At 32.7% G+C, this 19,108-nt stretch overlaps 4 protein-coding genes across 5 annotated transcripts; 3 read left to right on the forward strand and 1 right to left on the reverse strand.

Moving 5' to 3' along the window:
• The first annotated feature begins 643 nt into the window (after positions 1-643).
• On the forward strand, positions 644-3,627 carry LOC146535708 (nuclear speckle splicing regulatory protein 1). The gene is made up of 5 exons (XM_085192057.1): positions 644-806; positions 883-1,027; positions 1,120-1,317; positions 2,195-2,360; positions 2,957-3,627. The coding sequence occupies exons 1-5, from the start codon at positions 790-792 to the stop codon at positions 3,565-3,567; spliced, it is 1,137 nt and encodes a 378-aa protein (XP_085048183.1). The 5' UTR covers positions 644-789; the 3' UTR covers positions 3,568-3,627.
• A 1,449-nt stretch (positions 3,628-5,076) lies between these two features.
• Positions 5,077-5,972, forward strand: LOC146535709 (uncharacterized). The gene has a single exon (XM_085192058.1). The coding sequence runs from the start codon at positions 5,205-5,207 to the stop codon at positions 5,820-5,822; it is 618 nt and encodes a 205-aa protein (XP_085048184.1). The 5' UTR covers positions 5,077-5,204; the 3' UTR covers positions 5,823-5,972.
• A 1,031-nt stretch (positions 5,973-7,003) lies between these two features.
• On the forward strand, positions 7,004-9,784 carry LOC146535710 (uncharacterized). Its single transcript, XM_085191176.1, has one exon. The coding sequence runs from the start codon at positions 7,004-7,006 to the stop codon at positions 9,782-9,784; it is 2,781 nt and encodes a 926-aa protein (XP_085047302.1).
• Positions 9,785-10,229: 445 nt separating this feature from the next.
• Positions 10,230-18,179, reverse strand: TH1 (negative elongation factor complex member TH1). Of its 2 annotated transcripts, XM_085192055.1 has the most exons (12): positions 17,977-18,179; positions 17,388-17,613; positions 16,896-17,005; positions 16,689-16,796; positions 15,419-15,568; positions 14,585-14,715; positions 13,065-13,252; positions 12,489-12,729; positions 11,780-11,990; positions 11,195-11,335; positions 10,865-10,994; positions 10,230-10,321 (listed from the first exon to the last, which is right to left on the reverse strand). In XM_085192055.1, the coding sequence occupies exons 1-12, from the start codon at positions 18,034-18,036 to the stop codon at positions 10,290-10,292; spliced, it is 1,728 nt and encodes a 575-aa protein (XP_085048181.1). In that variant the 5' UTR covers positions 18,037-18,179; the 3' UTR covers positions 10,230-10,289. The 2 variants fall into 2 exon arrangements, with proteins under 2 accessions (XP_085048181.1, XP_085048182.1); XM_085192056.1 differs by lacking the exon at positions 11,195-11,335.
• Positions 18,180-19,108: the final 929 nt, after the last annotated feature.

Consider the following 19,108-nt stretch of genomic DNA (forward strand, 5'->3'; position numbering starts at 1 on the left):
TAATATATCTATACTAATATAATAAAGCGGAAGAGTTTGTTTGTTTGTTTGTTTGTTTGTTTGTTTGTTTGAACGCTAAGATCTCTGAATCTACTGGACCGATTTACTATGTTTTTGTTTTGTATGAAAACTGCATTCTTCAGAAGTGCTATAGGCTATATAATATTACATTACATATATGTACTAATAAATTAAAATACTTTCTAATTTGACATGCAATTTATTCTGCTATGTTAATAACAACCGTCGTTGCTAAGCACCGATTTGCAGTTTCTTTGTTGCTTTAAGAAAACGTCACCCAAAATGAATTTATATTTTGATGTTCATCCTTATAAAAATAAATATATTATATAATATTTAATAAATATTCTTATAGTTCAAGCAGGCGTAGCCGCGTCCGGGTCCACTAGTAACTTATATAAACTCAATTTTTTGTAAAAAATATTTTAATATGTCAAATCTGTTAACCTACGTCTTCAATTATTTATGGAATTGACAATTGACATTACTATTCAAGTTCAACTGTACTGTAGTCTGCACAGACCACAGACTACATTCTAATATACTATACCTAGTATTTGTGTTCCTTTTATATACTATACTATATATAATATACTTATACTTACCTTTGGGTATATGTTTGTATATTATGTATATCGCAATCGCATATCATACGTGATCTGAGCTTAAGACATTTTTTTATAATTCGGTACATTTTGAATAAGTACACTTATTTTTTATTTATAGTAAATTAACATCAATTTAAGTTGTTAACCTACGCGCAACGTAATGTCAAGTGAAAAAAAGTAAACTGTTTTTTTATTTACTTTCAGTTTATTGTTATAATCGAGTTTTATGTTCATACGAACTATTTATTTCTAGATATGGGCTCATTGTACGTGGAAAACAAAATACAGAATTGACTTTCCAAGCGTCTCGCAATGTTTTTGGTAGTGACGATGAATCTGATTATGATGCAGGAAAAAAGAACATTTTGTTACAGTCTAATGCTAACTCTAGGAGACAGGTATTACTAATTATATATAGATATATTCATATAGATGAACAACTTTAACTTACTACGATTTTTCTTGTATTTATTTTAACATTTTATTATAGTCAAAACTTTCTCAAGAAAAAGCGATCACAGAAGATCCTACAGTATACCAATATGATGAGATATATGATTCAATGACAAAAGAAAAAGAAATAAAAAAAGTGAAAACGTCTCATGATAAGAAGCCAAAATATATAGAAAATTTGTTAAAAACTGCAAATAAAAGAAAATTAGAAAATGAACGCCGTGTAGAACGTCAGGTATGTTACATATCTATCAATTTGTGTTACAATAAACATTTTCTTATATGACTTCACCTGTGTTAAATTTATGTGTAATGTACCTATACCAGTATAATAACCAGTATATAACCATAGTGATGTAAACTAATTAGCATAAGGGATTAAAAGAAAGAAGAAGGGTTAGGGATAACAATTAAGATAAAATGCTTATAAACACTTGTCCTAACTGTTATATCGCCTCTATCTACCTAACCATATTTAAAATAGTTCTACTAGTATCTACTTTAAAGACTGCTTTCAAAGATTTATTTAGGATGGAACTGATGTGAATTTGTATGTGGAAAAGTGGTCTAGAACTATTTCTCGATTACTTTTATAATATTAACAATAAAGCCTTTATTCAGCATTTACAAACTGTTTTTACTTAACCTAAAATAAATTACTAAAACTATTATTTAAAACTCTAACTTTCACTTAGTTTAAACTATTTGTGATTTACTTAAGGTCTGTAAATCTGATTGTCAATTGGCAAAGGGCTATTTTTATTAGGTCTAGACAACTCTTATCTCCTACTTATACCATGAAAATTGTTGGGAACTGGAAGTTCTATCAGTACTACACACTTTCGGCTTCTAAAGTACATATAAGAAAACATCCAGTCTGGACGATGAACAACTAACATCCTCAGACATTTTGTAGTTTATATATGTATCATCACCACATTCTAATTAGTCTTATCAATTAGTTGTAATATTTTTTTATTTCAATCATAGTAAAGAATAGCATATATAATTAAAAAATAAAATGTACCTGGTATGTAAAGAACAATTTAAAAAGCATGAGTCAAACATTTTGAACTAGAATTTATTTATTTAATTTAATTTTATACCTTTAGGTTCAAAAAGAAAGAGAAAAAGAAGGTGATGAATTTGCAGACAAAGAAGTTTTTGTCACATCAGCTTATAAAAAAAAATTAGAAGAAATGCATATAGAAGAAGAAAAAGAAAAATATCAAGATTACTTGGAAAGTATTGGGGATGTGACTCGGCAGAATGATTTAGGTTACTATATTTTTGGTGTATTTTCTGCATAGTGTAATAGAGTAAAGAGAATTTACATTCTCCACAAATTTCGAAGTTCTATATGCATACTAAACTTTATTTAACCTGAGTAGAATATTTTTTTAAATATCATCATCATCATCATCAACAGCCATCTTTTGTCCACTGTTGGACATAGGCCTTCCCCAATTCTCGCCACCACACTCGATCCTCAGCTTTTCGGACCCATCCGCTTCCCGCCAACCTCTTTATGTCGTCGTCGTAGAATTGCTAAGCTGAAGTGGCAATGGGCGGGGCATATCTGTCGTAGAGCCAACGGCCGCTGGGGCAGACGTCTCGTTGAATGGAGACCCCGTACAAAACGACCCGACGACATAAAGAGGTTTAAATATGAGGATCAAATTCACATCCTCATCTTAACTTTACAATGTATACCTAGTTACCTAGTTTAGTTATACTAGTTGAATCATATCATAATATTATAAAATTTGAACATAATCGAAAAAAACACCAAACTGTGTGTTTTTCTTGAAATAAAGGATATTAAATAAAGATTATAGTTATAAAATTAACTTATCCATACTTTTACTTTACAGGTGGCTTTTATAGGCATTTGTATGAGCAAAAATTGGGATTAGATAAAAGTAGCAAAGTTTTAGAAAAAAATAACACTAACAATATTGAAGAAGGAAAGCAAGAAGATGTTACAGATAACACAAAATGCATTGAAACAAATAAGGAAATAACACTTAAGAAACCTAAAAAACACAAATTAATCAATACACAAACGAAACAGAGAAATTACAGAAAAAGAAAGTCTTCAAATGATAAAAAATTATCTGAAGGTGAAATTGAAGATTCTGAAGATGAAATTAAATTTGCAAATTTAGACGAAATAAAATCATTTAAGAAATCTAAAATTACAAATATCGATGCCGATTCTGATTTTTCTATTGATGATTCATCTAGTGATGAAGAATGTAATGACAAAAAAAAAGAACTTGCGGTTCCTGACAAAACTCTTGAAGAAGTAACAAAACGTGGTGCATCAAATGATGAGGCACCAAAGCAAAAAACGCCGCCACCAACAGTTACACAAGAAAAGCCAAAGGTGAAAATTGATATATGGAAAAAGAGAACAGTGGGAGAAGTGTTTGAGATAGCCTTGAAACGATATTATGAAAGGAAAGCAACAAGATGTGCTTAAATTATTTATAAAATGTAACCTGTTTTACACAAAAATGCAATAAAATTATGTCAAATGTGATATTTAATTATTGAGTGGCATTCATCAATTGAAATTCGTAAATTTTGTTGTTTTTAATTTTAGCTTCACACTCTATCCTGCATATAGCAAGTACGCAGGGGAAACCCGTGTTAAGGCTTGTTATCAGAGTGCATTGATGCATTCCTCCGCATGGGAACCAAACCCACAACCGTCGCGCGTACTCAGGCAGCTGGCCATAGAAATAAATATATTTCAAATATATATTTCTACTAGCGAACCACTCGCGGCTTCACCCGCTTTAACTACTGAATTATTCATATAATGTATGTTTGCAAAGCACTTAAGATAATGTGAAAATTAATTAAACTCTAATGCAACCCGCATTTTCATAGTTCTAATAAGGATTTTCCAATTGTTTAAAAAAACACAAATAAATAACACAAACAACAGAAAACTTAAACAAAAGAAAATATAAACTAAAGAAATTATATACTACTAATAATTACTACAAAAAATATGAAAGGTCACGGGGCGCGGAGGGACGGATGGCGAGTGGCGAGCCGTTATTAAAATGAAAGACAGTAAAAGACAGTTTTGATCTAAATTAGCCAACGTAACTAATATACTTATTTATATGCTAAGAGTAAGGGATAAGTGAAACTTGAAGCGATACAGCTAATGTGGTAACGGCGTGATGTGTCAACAATTAAATGCGTTTCTCTCTAAAACTATTTGCAATTTCGATATAGTGTGAAAAGCAAATTTTATCTTCGTTTAACATAGAAAATTAATAAAGTATTTTAAAAGATAAGGATTAATATCATTATGGAAAAATATCCCTCACAATAAAAAATATATTGAAATTACTAGTTTTAGACATAAATTGATCATTTCACGTTATTCTTAAAAGATACGATATGCTGTCGCTGACTTTTTAACCGACTTCTGTAAGAAAAGGAGGTTATCAATTCGACTGTATTTTTTTTGTAGATCTTATTAAGAGGAACAATACTCCAGTACATTGTATGTAGTACTTACCATTAAGGAGAGAGGGCGCTACCGTGCCACTATTGACATCGGCTCCGTGTTATCTTGCGAATTAAAAATAATATTAACTAATATAACGTAATAAAGACTGTGTTTTGTTGTGAGTAAAAGTGAGAAACACCAGGATTAGTGTTTGTGAATCGAAAATCCATGAGCTGTAAGAGAAAACTTGCAAAATATATGGTCTACTACCACAGTTGAAAAACAAAGGATTACAAAAATCTGCGGATAAAATAGCATCAACACTGGTAACAGAAGGTCAGTAATAGTACACTTAAGGTGTTATAACCAGTGGAAAAACAATTATTTACGAAAAAGAAAATATATACATAACATTCAATATTCAAAACGAAGGGAAAAATAACGGTCGGACAAATCAGCGCCATCTGTGAACAAATAGCAAAAGCTAATTCTAATTAAACTAATTGCTAACCATACAAGTACAGCAACTCGTCACTAGAGGCCGTATTAAATTTTTTTTTGGTCCCCAAAAATCCATAAATCCATATCAAGATTCGAAGTAATACGGCTATCGATACAAGAGGGCACCACTTGAATCAATTAGAGCCATGGAAGATATCATGAATGCACTACTCAATATACAAAAAGAATTGAATGAACAGAAAATCGAGATAAGAAAAAGCGGCGAAAATGTAACGGAGCAAATATCACTTAATTTTAACAAAATCCTTGAGGAAAAATTCGCGACTTGGGAAGAAAAATACCAAGTCTTGAATGCAAGGGTGGAAAACCAAGAAAGAAGAATTCAATTTATGGAAAGACAAGCACGGCAAAGGAATATTGTCTTCTTTGGTATAGAGGAGAAGGAAACATCATATGTCAGCTTAGAAAACAACTTAATTAAATTTATAAGCGATTATCTTTCCACAAATTTAGAAAACAGAGACATTGAAGCGATTAAAAGAGTGGGAAGAAAAGGAGACAAGCCGCGCCCATTGATTGCAACTTTCTCAACTCTCGGTATAAAAAATAATATTTGTAAACAGAAAAGGCTTTTGAAAAATACTTCGTATTATATAAATGACGATTATCCAAAACATATTTTAGAAAAAAGGAGAGAACTAAACAATCAGGCAATTCTAGAACGCGAGAAAGGCAATAGAGCAGTAATAAAGTACGATAAACTAATTATATTCAAATCTAACAATAAAAGGTCACGTATGTGACGGAGGAGCTACTTAACAAGCTAGAGCGACTTCAAAACCTCACTATACGCTTTGTCTTTGGTCTACGTAAATACGATCACGTTTCCCAATTTCGAGCTCAGCTTAATTGGCTCCCAATCCGACTTCGCCGAGATATGCACATCCTCTCACTTTTGTTTAAAATCCTTAACTATCAACATTTCCCTTCTTATCTACGCTCCCGCTTTACCGTACTTCCCACTCCTACACGCTCTAGGAGGTCTTGTGTCATACCGATGCTTGCCATTCCGAAGAGCAACACCAAATTCCTGCAAAAATCCTTCTCAGTCCATGCCGTATCCTTATGGAACCAACTCCCAAAATCCATCCAGAGAAGCTCATCCATAATCTCCTTTAAATCCAAATTAAAAAAACATTTTCTTGCTTCCCTAAGCACGTAGATCTTAAACAATTTTTAAGCTTTATTACCGCATTTTCATCTCTAATATATATATTATAATAGTGTATGTATATTTTATATATATATATTTATATCTATGTATTATATGTATGTGTGTATATGTATGTATTTATGTATATATGTATTATAATAGTTTACTCTTATATATGTACGTATATATATATAAAAGCTGTATTTTGTTACTAGTATATAATTTTTATTTCTTAAATTGTACTTTGTTTTGCTCGCTACTCACTCATCCACTTCCACTGGTTGACTGGAAGAGATCTCTTATAGAGATAAGTCCACCTTTGTACACTAAATGTCTATAATGTCTATACCTCAAAAATCAAGTGATACTAGTAACAATACAAAACCTTTAAAAAAGAACAAAATACAACAACACCATCAGTCTAATGCAGTAACACGCAGATCAAACAGTATCTCAGAAGGAGTCCTAAAACCAGGAATCCTGAACTTCCTAGTTAACAAAAATGTCAACAATACGCACAAACAAGATAACGATAGTAACAACAAAGATAACCTATAGCAATCAATGCCCTCCTCACACACGGATAAAATATCTAAAGGAATATATTTAAGAAACAAAAACCATCTTCCAAGACGGCTGGTCACCGAGGAAGATAAAGACCAAAACCCTCCAAATACTCCAAAACAAAAAAATAAAAATCCCAGAAATAAAAATAATTATTTAAAAATTGCAACATACAACGTCAGAACACTCTCGAACACTGAAAAGTACATGGAACTCATGCATGCTATACGGAACGTGAACATAGACATACTTGGCCTAGCGGAAATAAGAAGAACAGGATGTAAAATAGAAGAATACAATACACATGTACTATGTTACATAGGGGAAACACCACGTCAATATGGGGTAGGATTCCTCATCAGGAAAGAATACAAGAAAAACATCATCAACTTTTGCGGCCTATCGGAAAGGGTCGCACTCATTAAGCTAAATATCGGGGATACAAATCTGTCAACTATTCAAGTTCACGCACCGACAGCAGACTCAGCTGACGAAGACTTAGAAAAATTCTATCATACGCTACAAAAAGCTCACAATTTACTAAAAAATCACGACAACATTATGGTAATAGGCGATTTCAACGCCAAAATAGGAAAGCCGAAAAGTAACGAAAGCCTTATCATGGGTAAATACGGATACGGAAAAAGAAATATAAGAGGAGAAAGGCTAATACAATATGCTCTGGAATATAAACTATCCATCATGAACACCCATTTTAATAAGAAAGACAATCGCAAATGGACATGGATTTCGCCAGATGAAAAAACGAAAAACGAACTAGATTTTATTACATCTAACAACCCTCAAAATATTACAAACATAGAAGTTTTAAGCAATGTAGATTTCCCGTCAGACCATAGAATAGTTAGAGCAACATTAAACTTAAAAAGTCCCAAAAAGTGTAGAAGAAACTATCGAAATTCAGTGTCGTCACTGAAATCAAAAGAAGAAATAAAAATATACCTACACAAATTAGAATTGAACATTACAGACTTAACCAACTTCGATGATGATGACATACAAAAAACCTATAATAAATTCGAACTATACCTAAAAAACAGCTTAAAATCAGAGAGTGTCGACAAGAAAAACGAACATACCTGCTATTTCTTCAGTGAAACAACTAAAGCTTTGATCCAACGGCGCACTGAACTTATAAAAACTAAAAACAAATCACGTAAGATGAAAAGAGAGTTATCAAACCTTTACAAACAAGCCAACAAGTCAATAAGAAACGATTATAAGCAGCACAGGCAGAGTACAATAGAAAATAACATAGCACGCTATAGAAGCGCAAAAAGAGCCTACAAGCAACTAATTACTCATACAGACTGGATTAAGAGCTTTAAGAACGAACAAAAAGAAACAAGATCAATAAAAGACTTAATATCCTGCGCCACAAAATTTTACAGAACCCTATATTCTCACGAGCCACAAGACATTACCACGCTCACAGACTTACACTCAAATAGTTCACAAACCAACATCTACGAAACGACTATTATATCGGAAAAAGACGTCTTAAACAACATTAAAAAGCTTAAACGAGAGAAGAGCCCAGGACCCGACGGCTTAAAGAATGATGTATTAATAGAAGGAGCAAAATTCCTCACCGGACTACTCACATACATATTTAACTTGGTACTAAGAACAGGCATGATACCGGAGCAATGGCTGAATTCAGACATAATACTGTTATACAAAAAAGGGGATCCACTGGAAATCACTAACTACCGCCCGATTAGCCTACTATCAAGTGTGTACAAGTTATTTACATCTATAATTCTAAGCAAAATTAGCTCAATAATTGACAAAACGCAACCGGTAGAACAAGCAGGATTCCGCCCTGGATTCTCGACTATTGATCATATCCATACGCTGGAGCAAGTAATGGAGAAACACTCAGAATTCAACAAGAATTTGTATATAGGTTTCATCGATTATACAAAAGCATTCGACAGTCTCTATCATAGCTCTATCTGGCAAACTCTACACAGCTGTAATATAGACCTAAGAATAATAAAAACTATAAAAAGCATATATCAGAATAGTGTAAGCAGAGTAAAACTAGAAACTCGAGGCGAAGAGATCAGAATAGCCCGAGGGGTCAGGCAGGGAGATCCATTATCTCCAAAACTGTTCATAGCTGTTCTGCAGGACGTTTTTTCGAAATTGAACTGGACATCTGACGGCATCCCTATCAGTAACGAACGCCTCACCCATTTGAGATTTGCTGACGACATCGCAATTTTCGCTGAGACTCCCAGGAAAGTAGAAAATATGATATGTCAACTAAACAAAGCGAGCAAACTAGTGGGACTGAGTATGAACCTCAGCAAAACAAAAATAATGACTAATGGTTCAAAAAGTAAAATATCGCTAGAAGGGGTCGAACTGGAGTATGTAGAGCAATATTTATACTTAGGAAAGCAAGTTTCATTTCTTAAAACAAATAACGAAGACGAGGTCAACAGACGAATCACATGCACCTGGAAAAAGTACTGGGCCCATAAGGAAATACTAAAAGGCAACTATGAATTGAATATGAAAAGAATCATCATGGACACTTGTATTCTCCCCTCCTTGACCTATGGCTCCCAAACGTGGACAGTAACAAGCAAAACAAAGAACAAAATAAAAACTTGTCAGCGAGCAATGGAAAGGAGCATGTTACACCTAAGAAAAATTCAAAAGATTAAAAGTGAAGATATAAGAAAACAGACAAAAGTGACCGATGCATTGCATAAAACATTAAGATTAAAATGGGGCTGGGCTGGCCACGTCGCGAGATGCACTGACCAGCGATGGACTCTCAAAGCCACTAAATGGGTCGGCCCACAAGGAAGAAAAGTGGGCAGACCACAAAAGCGATGGGCAGATGACATAGTGTCCATTGCAGGGAAAAACTGGTTAAGACTAGCACAGAATAGGAAAACATGGAGAAAAATGGAGGAGGCCTATACTCACCAAGAGGTTCCTATAATCTAAGCTAAAATACAAGTAAATAAAAGAGAGAGAAACATATACATATATACAAGCAAAACAAAAAAATAAGGAATATAGTAATAAGTAAAATAAATAAAACAAATAAATATATAAGGAATATAGTAATAAGTAGTATAAGTTACTGTAAACTTTAATTATAACTTTAATTTTGTAAATTCTGTTAAATATGTACAATATTGTTTATAGGAAAATAAAAGGCTTTATTATTATTATTATATTATACTTACCATTAAAGCAGCGAGAAATACTCGACCTAATGGTGAAAACTCCATCAAAATCCGTTGGGTAATTTAGAAGAAGAGTTAGAAAGGCCAGACAGAGGCGAAATGCGACTTTGTTTTATAAGATATAGGGGAATGGTCTGACACAATTGATTTATCACTTGATTTTTTCTTAGAATCAGCATTAGGTATAAATAATAAATACATTTTATAATAACATTTTTTTATTTACAATTCAACATATCTTATTAATGCTTTCTTCTAGTTTATGAGACTACATAATGTGCTTTGCAGTGGACTGAAACAAAAAATAGATACATAAAGGTTACGTTTCTAGTCATTATATGTCACGATTATTATTCCCTAAATATTTCAAATGCATTACAGAATATTACAACTTACAGAACATCAACACAAGGGTTGTGACTGTTACGTGACGGTTGTGGGTTCGATCCCCACTTGAGGGAATGAATGATTATTTCTTAATATTTTCATTTCTTCGCTTTACACGCAATACGTCAAAAAAAATCGGTGGAAAGTTGGGAACGGATTTGGGGGAATGTTGGGAAGCTGAACGAACGGACGAATTATAAGAAATATGCTAACTGTACAATATTATGTCAAGTGTTTTATTATTTAAAAAATGAATTACCGAATAAATTTCAGTTCCAGATTTAGTAAAACCTGACGTAAATTACTGTAAAAAGTGATATGTAAATGGAGCTAAGACAAGTTGAAAGTTTTAAATAAAGCCTTATACCTTTATTTAAAATTGCGCACTTGTCTTAGCTCTATACTCACATAGTTGAAATAAGTAAAGAAACTATATTTAATTATTTACCAATAAATTCAGATACTGGATCATTTTCACCCTCAGCTCGCATGGTGCCAGTGATCTCTTCGTTTTCAACCATAGGCAACACTAACTGAACGAATTCTGGTGTATATGGTGGAGCTATAGCATCTAATACCTGCAAATTAATTTAAAATTTTAATATATGTATATACTATAGTTTTTTTTGCTTCACGCTGTGTCCCGCATAAAGCAGGGTATACAGAAAATTATTTTTCCCAAGTGGAGATCAAACCCACAATTTTTTGCCACCTTGACCCCACTGCTCAACTACGATATGTTTTATACAGAATACCTAAAATTTAAAACGTTTACTACCTCAGTGATGAAATATCTAATAAGTGATATATCCACGTCGCCATTTTTAACACACAACTTTATGTATTGTAACACGGGCACCACGCAGCCACGACTTAATAAGTTAACCATCCGGTCCAAAAGCATTTTTTTTAATTCCAACTGTAAATTAAATTGATATTACATGAATATATTTATGAATATAGCATCAGTTCTAACAATTTTATATGATGAAGGAGCTATTAAGTATAAAACGTAGGGACGGTAGAAGGAATAATAACAATAATGGATAATAAATAACCTTAATTGTTTTGGAGTGATTGTAAATGCGACGGTTGTGGGTTCGATTTCCAATGAGGAAAATTAATTATTTTGCAATAGTAACAAGAGAAAGTAGTAACTGAGTAGGAGGGCAGACCCTGGCAATAGCCGGGATTAATGCCAGGAGGAAGAAGTAACAAGAGAAAGAGCGGAGTTTAGTCCACTCAACACAAACATTTTGTTTCCAAAATTGTACAGGAAGTCGGAAACTGAGTATTTTAACACTTTTCTCTACCTACTCTGCTTATGCGGGATACTGCGTGAAGCTAAAAAAACTAAAATTACCTGCACTAATATTTCCAATTCATCTTGTGGTGATTCGAACAGCTGCACTAACAACTTGAGCAGTCTGTGATGTAGTAATGGGTGGCAAGAGGCAACCTCGTCAAGTAACGCCAAGTGTACTGGACAATGCTCTGTACATAATTTAAAATATGATTTTTCCGTCACTACACATTCCACCCACACTAGCACACCCATTCCGACAACGGGAAACCTATAATTTGTTAAAAAAAAGTAAACAAAAATTAAATCAGCTTCATTGTATCCCACACTCAGCAGGATGCAGATCGCAGATGGAACCCAGTGTTAAGACACTCAATCCAAGGAACTATGTCTTTACGTTCTTTGATTGTGTACAAATGCACAATATCAAAAACGGCTTAATTAATTTAAATGTATATTTCACTAGTTTATTTTGGTAAATATTAAGCGTTTATTTTATTGAAAATCAGATAAGTAAATAAATAATTGTGTAGGTCAAGCGGGCGTAGCCGTGAGCGGATCGCTAGTAATAAATAAGGAATTGTTTTTAATTTTCAGTCTGAGAAGTAAATTTTTTTCATCTCTTTGCTTTAGTAGCAAGATAAAGCTTGGCTTTGAGTCCCGCCACTCAACACACAGTGTCTCGAAAATTGAGAACTCAGAGTCTTAACAATGGGACCCTGCAGTGCGGGAAGAAACGTGAAGTCGGTTTTTTTATAATAATAAATACCTTATACAATGATACAGCGAGGGTAGCTCTGCAATCAGTTCACTGGAGCTGGCCGAGCTGCTGCACACAGCGTGTATTTTCTCTATAGCCTGCACGGTCGCCTTCAATTCGTCCTTGACGGGCCGGCCGGGGGTCACGCCCTCACACACGCTCGCCGCGTACGCCAACAGATACATATATTTAGACTTGTGCTCTGGATTTAATTTACTTCCTAATTTGAAAAGAGAATCCACAAGAAGTTCTGAAATAAATAATAAATATATACATTTTTTAATCATCATAGCAAGTAACTAAATTTAGTTCTATTGTCTACGCCTAGCTTAAGCGGGGCAGTGGCTGACTGTAAATGTGACGGTTGTGGGTTCAATTTTCATTCTGAGGAATCAAATATTTTTATTACTTTCGTCTACAAGGCAAAGCGCGGCGTTGAGTTCCACCTCACACTCATGTCTTGAAAAATTGGCAGAAAGGAACAAAGTGTCTTAGCACTGGGTGTCTTCTGCCTACCCTACTGTATGCGGAAGATATCGTGTGATCTTTAAAAAATATATCATATATTTTAAATATATAAATTACCTAGAAAATGAGGTATTCTTAGCAGATGAACTGGCGGAGGTTCAGCTTGTGTGTACGCTCTGAACAAAACAGATATATCTGCTGGATTCAAAGCTCCTCTAGACAACATGGCCGCCAGCGCCGTGCGAGCACTGCGCCACGACTCGCCCGGGGTCAGTGCTAGTGTGATAGGGGTCACATCATGCCCACTGAAATGTAATAAAGTGCACAGCAGATATAATAGTTATGCTAATTCAGGAGTTTATCTATCAGTTATTTTATAATTTAAGTAGTAATTGTAATTCTCTAAGTAATGTTTATTTTTACTTCACACTGTACCCGGTTGTATAGAAGAGTAGGCAGAGGGAAACGTTATGACACCCTGCTACCCACTTTTGTTTAAATTTTCAAATCATTGCATGTTGAGTGACGGAACTATACGCCACGCTTTGTCTAGATATTGGAGCGGGTAAATAAATATATTAATTCACCTGAGTGGGAATCAAACCTACAACACACTTTAGGTTGAATTGTTAATTAATTTGAGGTGAATTATAACAAACCATAAAACACGTCGTGTTCAATGAAATATTTTTAAGTCTGAACTTCAAATTTTATAAAAATGGTTGCAGTTTAAAGATTTTTCCATACAAACTTTCAAACCTTTATTTGCACCCTTAGGAGGTGAATTCTAGAAAACCATGAAACACATGTTCAATTAAATATTTTTAAGAGTCTAAATGTCAAATTTTATAAAAATCGGTGGCGATTTAACGAATTTTTCATAAAACTTTCAACCCCTTATTTGCACCTTTAGGGGAAGAATTCTAGAAAACCATAAAACATGTGTTCAATTAAATACTTTTAAGAGTCTGAATTTCAAATTTTATAAAATTTGGTGCCGATTTAGAAAAAATCTATATAAACTTTCAACCCCTTATTTGCACCCTTAGAGGGATAATTCTAGAAAACCATGAAACATTTGTTCAATAAAATATTTTTAAGAGTCTGAATTAGAAATTTTATAAAAATCGGTGGCACTTTTTTCCATACAAACTTTCAACCCCTTATTTGCACCTTTAGGGAGAGAATTCTAGTAAATGATGAAACACGTGTTCAATTAAATACTTTTAAAAATTTAAATTTCAAATTTTATAAGAATCGGTGTCGATTTAAAAAAAAATCCATAAAAACTTTTAACCCCTATTTCACCCCTTTAGGGTTAAAATTTTTCAAAATGCTTTCTTAGTGGATGTCCAGATTACGAAAGTAAACATCTGTCCAAATTTCACGTTTTTACCATCAGCGGTTACGGCTGTGCGTGCGTCTTACCTCAGTCAGTGAGGACAAGTCCTCTTATATATATCATCATATGTTTGAATAATCTTCATGTTAAATCCCGCATATAGCATTGTAAGCAACCTTAGACCAATAATATTAAGACATTGCACTTCTCATTAGTTTTCGAGACATTGCGTCGATAATAGTCAATAGCTAATTGGAACTGTATGTCGAAAAATATTCTATAGTAAAGTTAATACCTCTGTTGTGCACATCGTGTAATTTCCTGACTCAGCCTTTTCATTATTGCTCCACCTCTAGGCTCTTGAGACAATATGTGAACTATAACTTGGCTGTACACATATGTATGAGCACCATGACAAACCATTTTCTGATGTGAAAAAATATATATATATATTTTTTTATTTTTATACTGTATCGTGTATGCAGACAAAACCTAGTGTTAAGAAAAAGTCACACTGTGTGTTGAGTAGCAGAACCTAACTCTGCTCTTTGTCTTGTTGAGTGGAGTCAAAAGTAAAAAAAGTTAGTTACTTTTAAAAATACTGTAAAGATTTAGATAAATATAGAATCTTAGCAGTTCTTGGCCTATCAAGATTTGCAAACATAAGTTTTCTGTGACTATCAAAAAACAGTAATTGGTTTAAAAATGTATTGACAAGAGCCCTTTACTCAAAAGTTAATTGTCTGTTTTGATCTGAATCCATTTTGAAACGAAGATAATTATCGAAACCTTATTTGAATTTGAATTTATAAGAGACACTGGCAAGATTTTGTAATTTATTGCAGATCATTTACTAAAAAAAAATATTATAGTCATTTGTTTATTTATATGCAGTTAAATTTAAAGACTTTATTTATTTTTTTATAAGTGGTCTGTGGAAAATAACAGAATGTTTTTGTTATCTCTTGTAAAGTTCACGAAATATGAGTTAGCTGGTTCGCAAACTAATGTATCATTATAAATAATTTAAATCTAAAATGTATGAGAAACAAGGTACTATACATAGTAAATCCCCTAACTTTTAATATTTACCACTTCTGGTTTCTAAAAATACAATTATATCACTCACAGCACATTCTGTAACACTATCCTGCCATTCATCAGAGCTTTGTAAAAATCCAACTATTGATGACTTTAGCACTCTAGAGAAGACTTCAATTTGTTGAGCAGCTGTGGATATACTAGTTATTTCTCCTTGGAACCCAGCATCTGATATAAGCTGAAAAAAAATCAAGTATTTACTCCATATTCACAAAAGAATTGAATATACAGGTGTAATTCAATCAATGAATTGACCTATCCCATGACCTGTCCATTTCACCCCCATGTATGTTAACCAAATTTCAGTGATTCATACTAAATAAAACCGAAAAATAATAGGTTTTTAAAGTTGCATTTTAGCAAAAACTTTCAGGTGCTCTAATGAAAAAGAAATATTGGTGATTTTTTCCAGGAGTAATTTTAAAAACTACTGGATTTAATGTAAAATAATCTTAAAAAGAAAAAAAGAAAATTAAAATTTCATAAGGCTAGCTGAAAGAAAAAATTCTTTACAAAATTTAATTAAAATTCTTGAATAATGAAACAGTAAAAAATTGTTATCCTCATTAGGAGAATTGACTACCTTTAAATCAATTATAATCCTTAGGTATTTACCTAAGTGTTTGCGTTTATCACCAGTAAGTTTATTAATAAAATAAGTAAGTATTTTAATAACTACAAATAAACATGAATAAAAATAACACAAAGTTTTATTCAGATAGCATTAAAGAAACATAAAAAATGTGACAACATCTGAACGTGGCGAAATTAGAAACCGTTCCCTCTTGGAAATAACCCAACATAGGACGATATCCAAGAGGCGCGGGTGCAAGACGTAAAAATTTTTATGTTTTCTAAAATGTATTTTTCTTTCCTAATGTGGAATAATACTTTAAAATCATTAACGAAAATTGAATTTATTTTTATTATATTTTTTGCAAGTAATTAAGTATTTGTGCTTTTTACAAGTCAACAACAGTCAGAAAATACCGAAAACCTAGGCCGAGGTCTATGAGTATAGCCAATTAGTCCGTTATGCTATCTGAATTAAACATTTAGAGAATATTTCTTCATAAATATTAGTAATTTCTTAAATACAATAAAATGAATGTATATGCAATTATGTTTATAATCTGATTTAATTTTTTTTAAGAGTAAGATAATGTTTATTTTGTTTTCCACAAAACCTGTTATTTTGAAGTGTCTATTTCTACGTAGGGACCATTGATAGGTACTTTTCTAAAAAATATTACAATTCTTAATTAAAAACAAAATATTAGATAAGAGAAAATGAAAACCTTAATAGTAAAATTTAACATTAGACAGTCAGGATATTCTTCTGCTAATCTGTAAATCAGTGAACGCCATGTTGGATGTTCAATCATTTCTGTAAGCCAAGCCGGTGTCTAGAAAAAGAATATTATGAATATCAATGTCTGTATATTTTATCAAAAAAACTATTACATATTTATTATATTGTATTAGTATGTCATTTTTGTACTTACTTCACCCTCTTCTGTAAAAATTGTGTCAGCTTTTTTTGGATCAAATGTTTTTAATATCATGTCCTTTAAATGATTTTCCACCATAGCCTGAACTTCAGTAACTTTAACTCCTTTAGAGAAGATAAAATGTCTTATTATGAGAAAATGTAAAATTTAACACTTACTACTAAATATAAAAACTGCAAAAATATTTTTTTTCTACAAAAATATTACTCGGACAATAAATAATACAGAACTTTATTAAAAAGTCTACATACTAATAACATAAAGAGACATTTAAATTTACAACAAGAATTTTGTTAACTGTGCTAGCATGTTTTAATTGATTTAAATGAATAATTTTTACCTTTGTCTTAATCCATGTAAGAATATAAAAAATTATACCAATAAAATTTTTTGAAACACATGTATATGCATAAAATTCATAGTATTTAAATTTAATTTAAAACAAGTATAAAATCAATTAGAATTATATAAAATTAAAAAATATACCTCCAAGAATTAGCCACTCTGCAAGTAAGTTAGCCATTTGTGCAACTGCATTGTAATTAATAGAAAGTTGTTCAATCACTTGTTCTGGATTTCCTCCAGCTTGAAAATATCTTTTTAATTGGCCAAAAATACCAGGTTCCATAATATAGTCAGGGGTTTTAAATTTTTCAAGGCATTCTTGAAGCACTTCTTCTGGATTATCAATAACATCTTCTGTGCCTTCTTCCTATTTTGAAATTATGTACAATATTAATAGTTCTATTTTTTAAGATAAAAAAAAAACAAAATACGAAGTTACATAGGGGCACAAGTGTGTGACTGTAAACGAGGCTGGTAGTGAGTTCGATCTCCACTCGAGGAAATGAAATATTTATTTGAATTTATATTTTTAGTTCTTCGCTTTGATGGCGAGGCAAAGCGCGGCGGTGAGTCTCGCGATACAACGCAATGCCTCCAGAATTCAGCGGAAGTGGGGAACGGAGTGTCCCACTAAGCACCCTCTGCCTACTCAGCTGTGTGCGGGATACAGCGTGAAGCTGATTAAGTACGGTAACCAAGAAACCGATAATTTTGTATATATACTCATTACTTCGTATTGTGTGTGATTTGGTCCTTCCCAGACACGTTCTTCTTCATATGGACTTGGCATTATTGTATTAAACTTTAACTGTTATACTAAACTTTTACTTTAATGTGAAAAATATTAGTTTTGATTTCTTAAATAGAATTTTTCATAATATTAACTAAGTTAACAAACAAACGTATAACATTTCACTTTGGCAGTTGACATTAGATAGGTTTATCATATTTATAATAATTATACTCTATGTTCAATGTTGCCACATCGCGAATAATTGAAATATGTATGTTTTAAAAATTTTACATTTTGATGTTTTACAAGCAATTCTCAAAAATAGAAGGTAAATAATGAAAGACTTCAATAACCTACTAAACATATGTTTCCACATGTGGTTAGACCATTGGCTCTCATGTCCTGCATTACGACATCCAACCAGCGGTGCCTTGGGCGTTTGGAAGGTCTGCTCTAGGGACTGATAGACTAGGGATGACTGGGGATATAGGCGCTAATTAAGTTTGTGGTAATGCCTTCCATTAGCACCCTTACCTGTATCAACTGATCGCAGCGACGATCAACTTCAAAAAGCCCATTCTCAAGCTGTCCAGGAAGCTAACTACATCATTTTTACTTGAAGTTGACTGTGTATACTGGATCGACGGATCAACGGCTGTTTATGGGTAGAGGACCTCAGTACCTATACATTTCACCCTCATGTATGATAGCCGATTTTCAGTTGTTCGGCAAATATTTGAGAATGTGATTTTGTGGTAAAAATCGATTTCTTGAAGAAAATTTACAAATGCATCCCGACTGTTGGGTCTGCGCTCGTGATATTTTTTCTCAATGTAGTTCAATAGTAGGCCTTTTAAATAGGTAATGTAATATTTCAAAAGTATGGGCTTATAATCTTGGAAATAACATGGAAACAAAAATCACTTGCAAAGACACTCCGTTCCCCACTTTCCGCCGAATTTTGGAGCCATTATGTGTTGATTGGCGAAATTCAACGCCGCGCTTTTCTTCTTTACCAGAGCGAGAAAATGAAAATATTGTTTCATTACCTCGAATGGACATCGGAAGCTTGTGCCCTTGCACCACGACAGATTTCTAATTAAGTATTCCTTCCTCTTTATTTATTTCT

Source organism: Heliconius melpomene, chromosome 10 (assembly GCF_056956725.1).
Source record: "Heliconius melpomene rosina isolate 202511_hmr_F chromosome 10, ASM5695672v1, whole genome shotgun sequence".
Lineage (NCBI taxonomy): Eukaryota > Metazoa > Arthropoda > Insecta > Lepidoptera > Nymphalidae > Heliconius > Heliconius melpomene.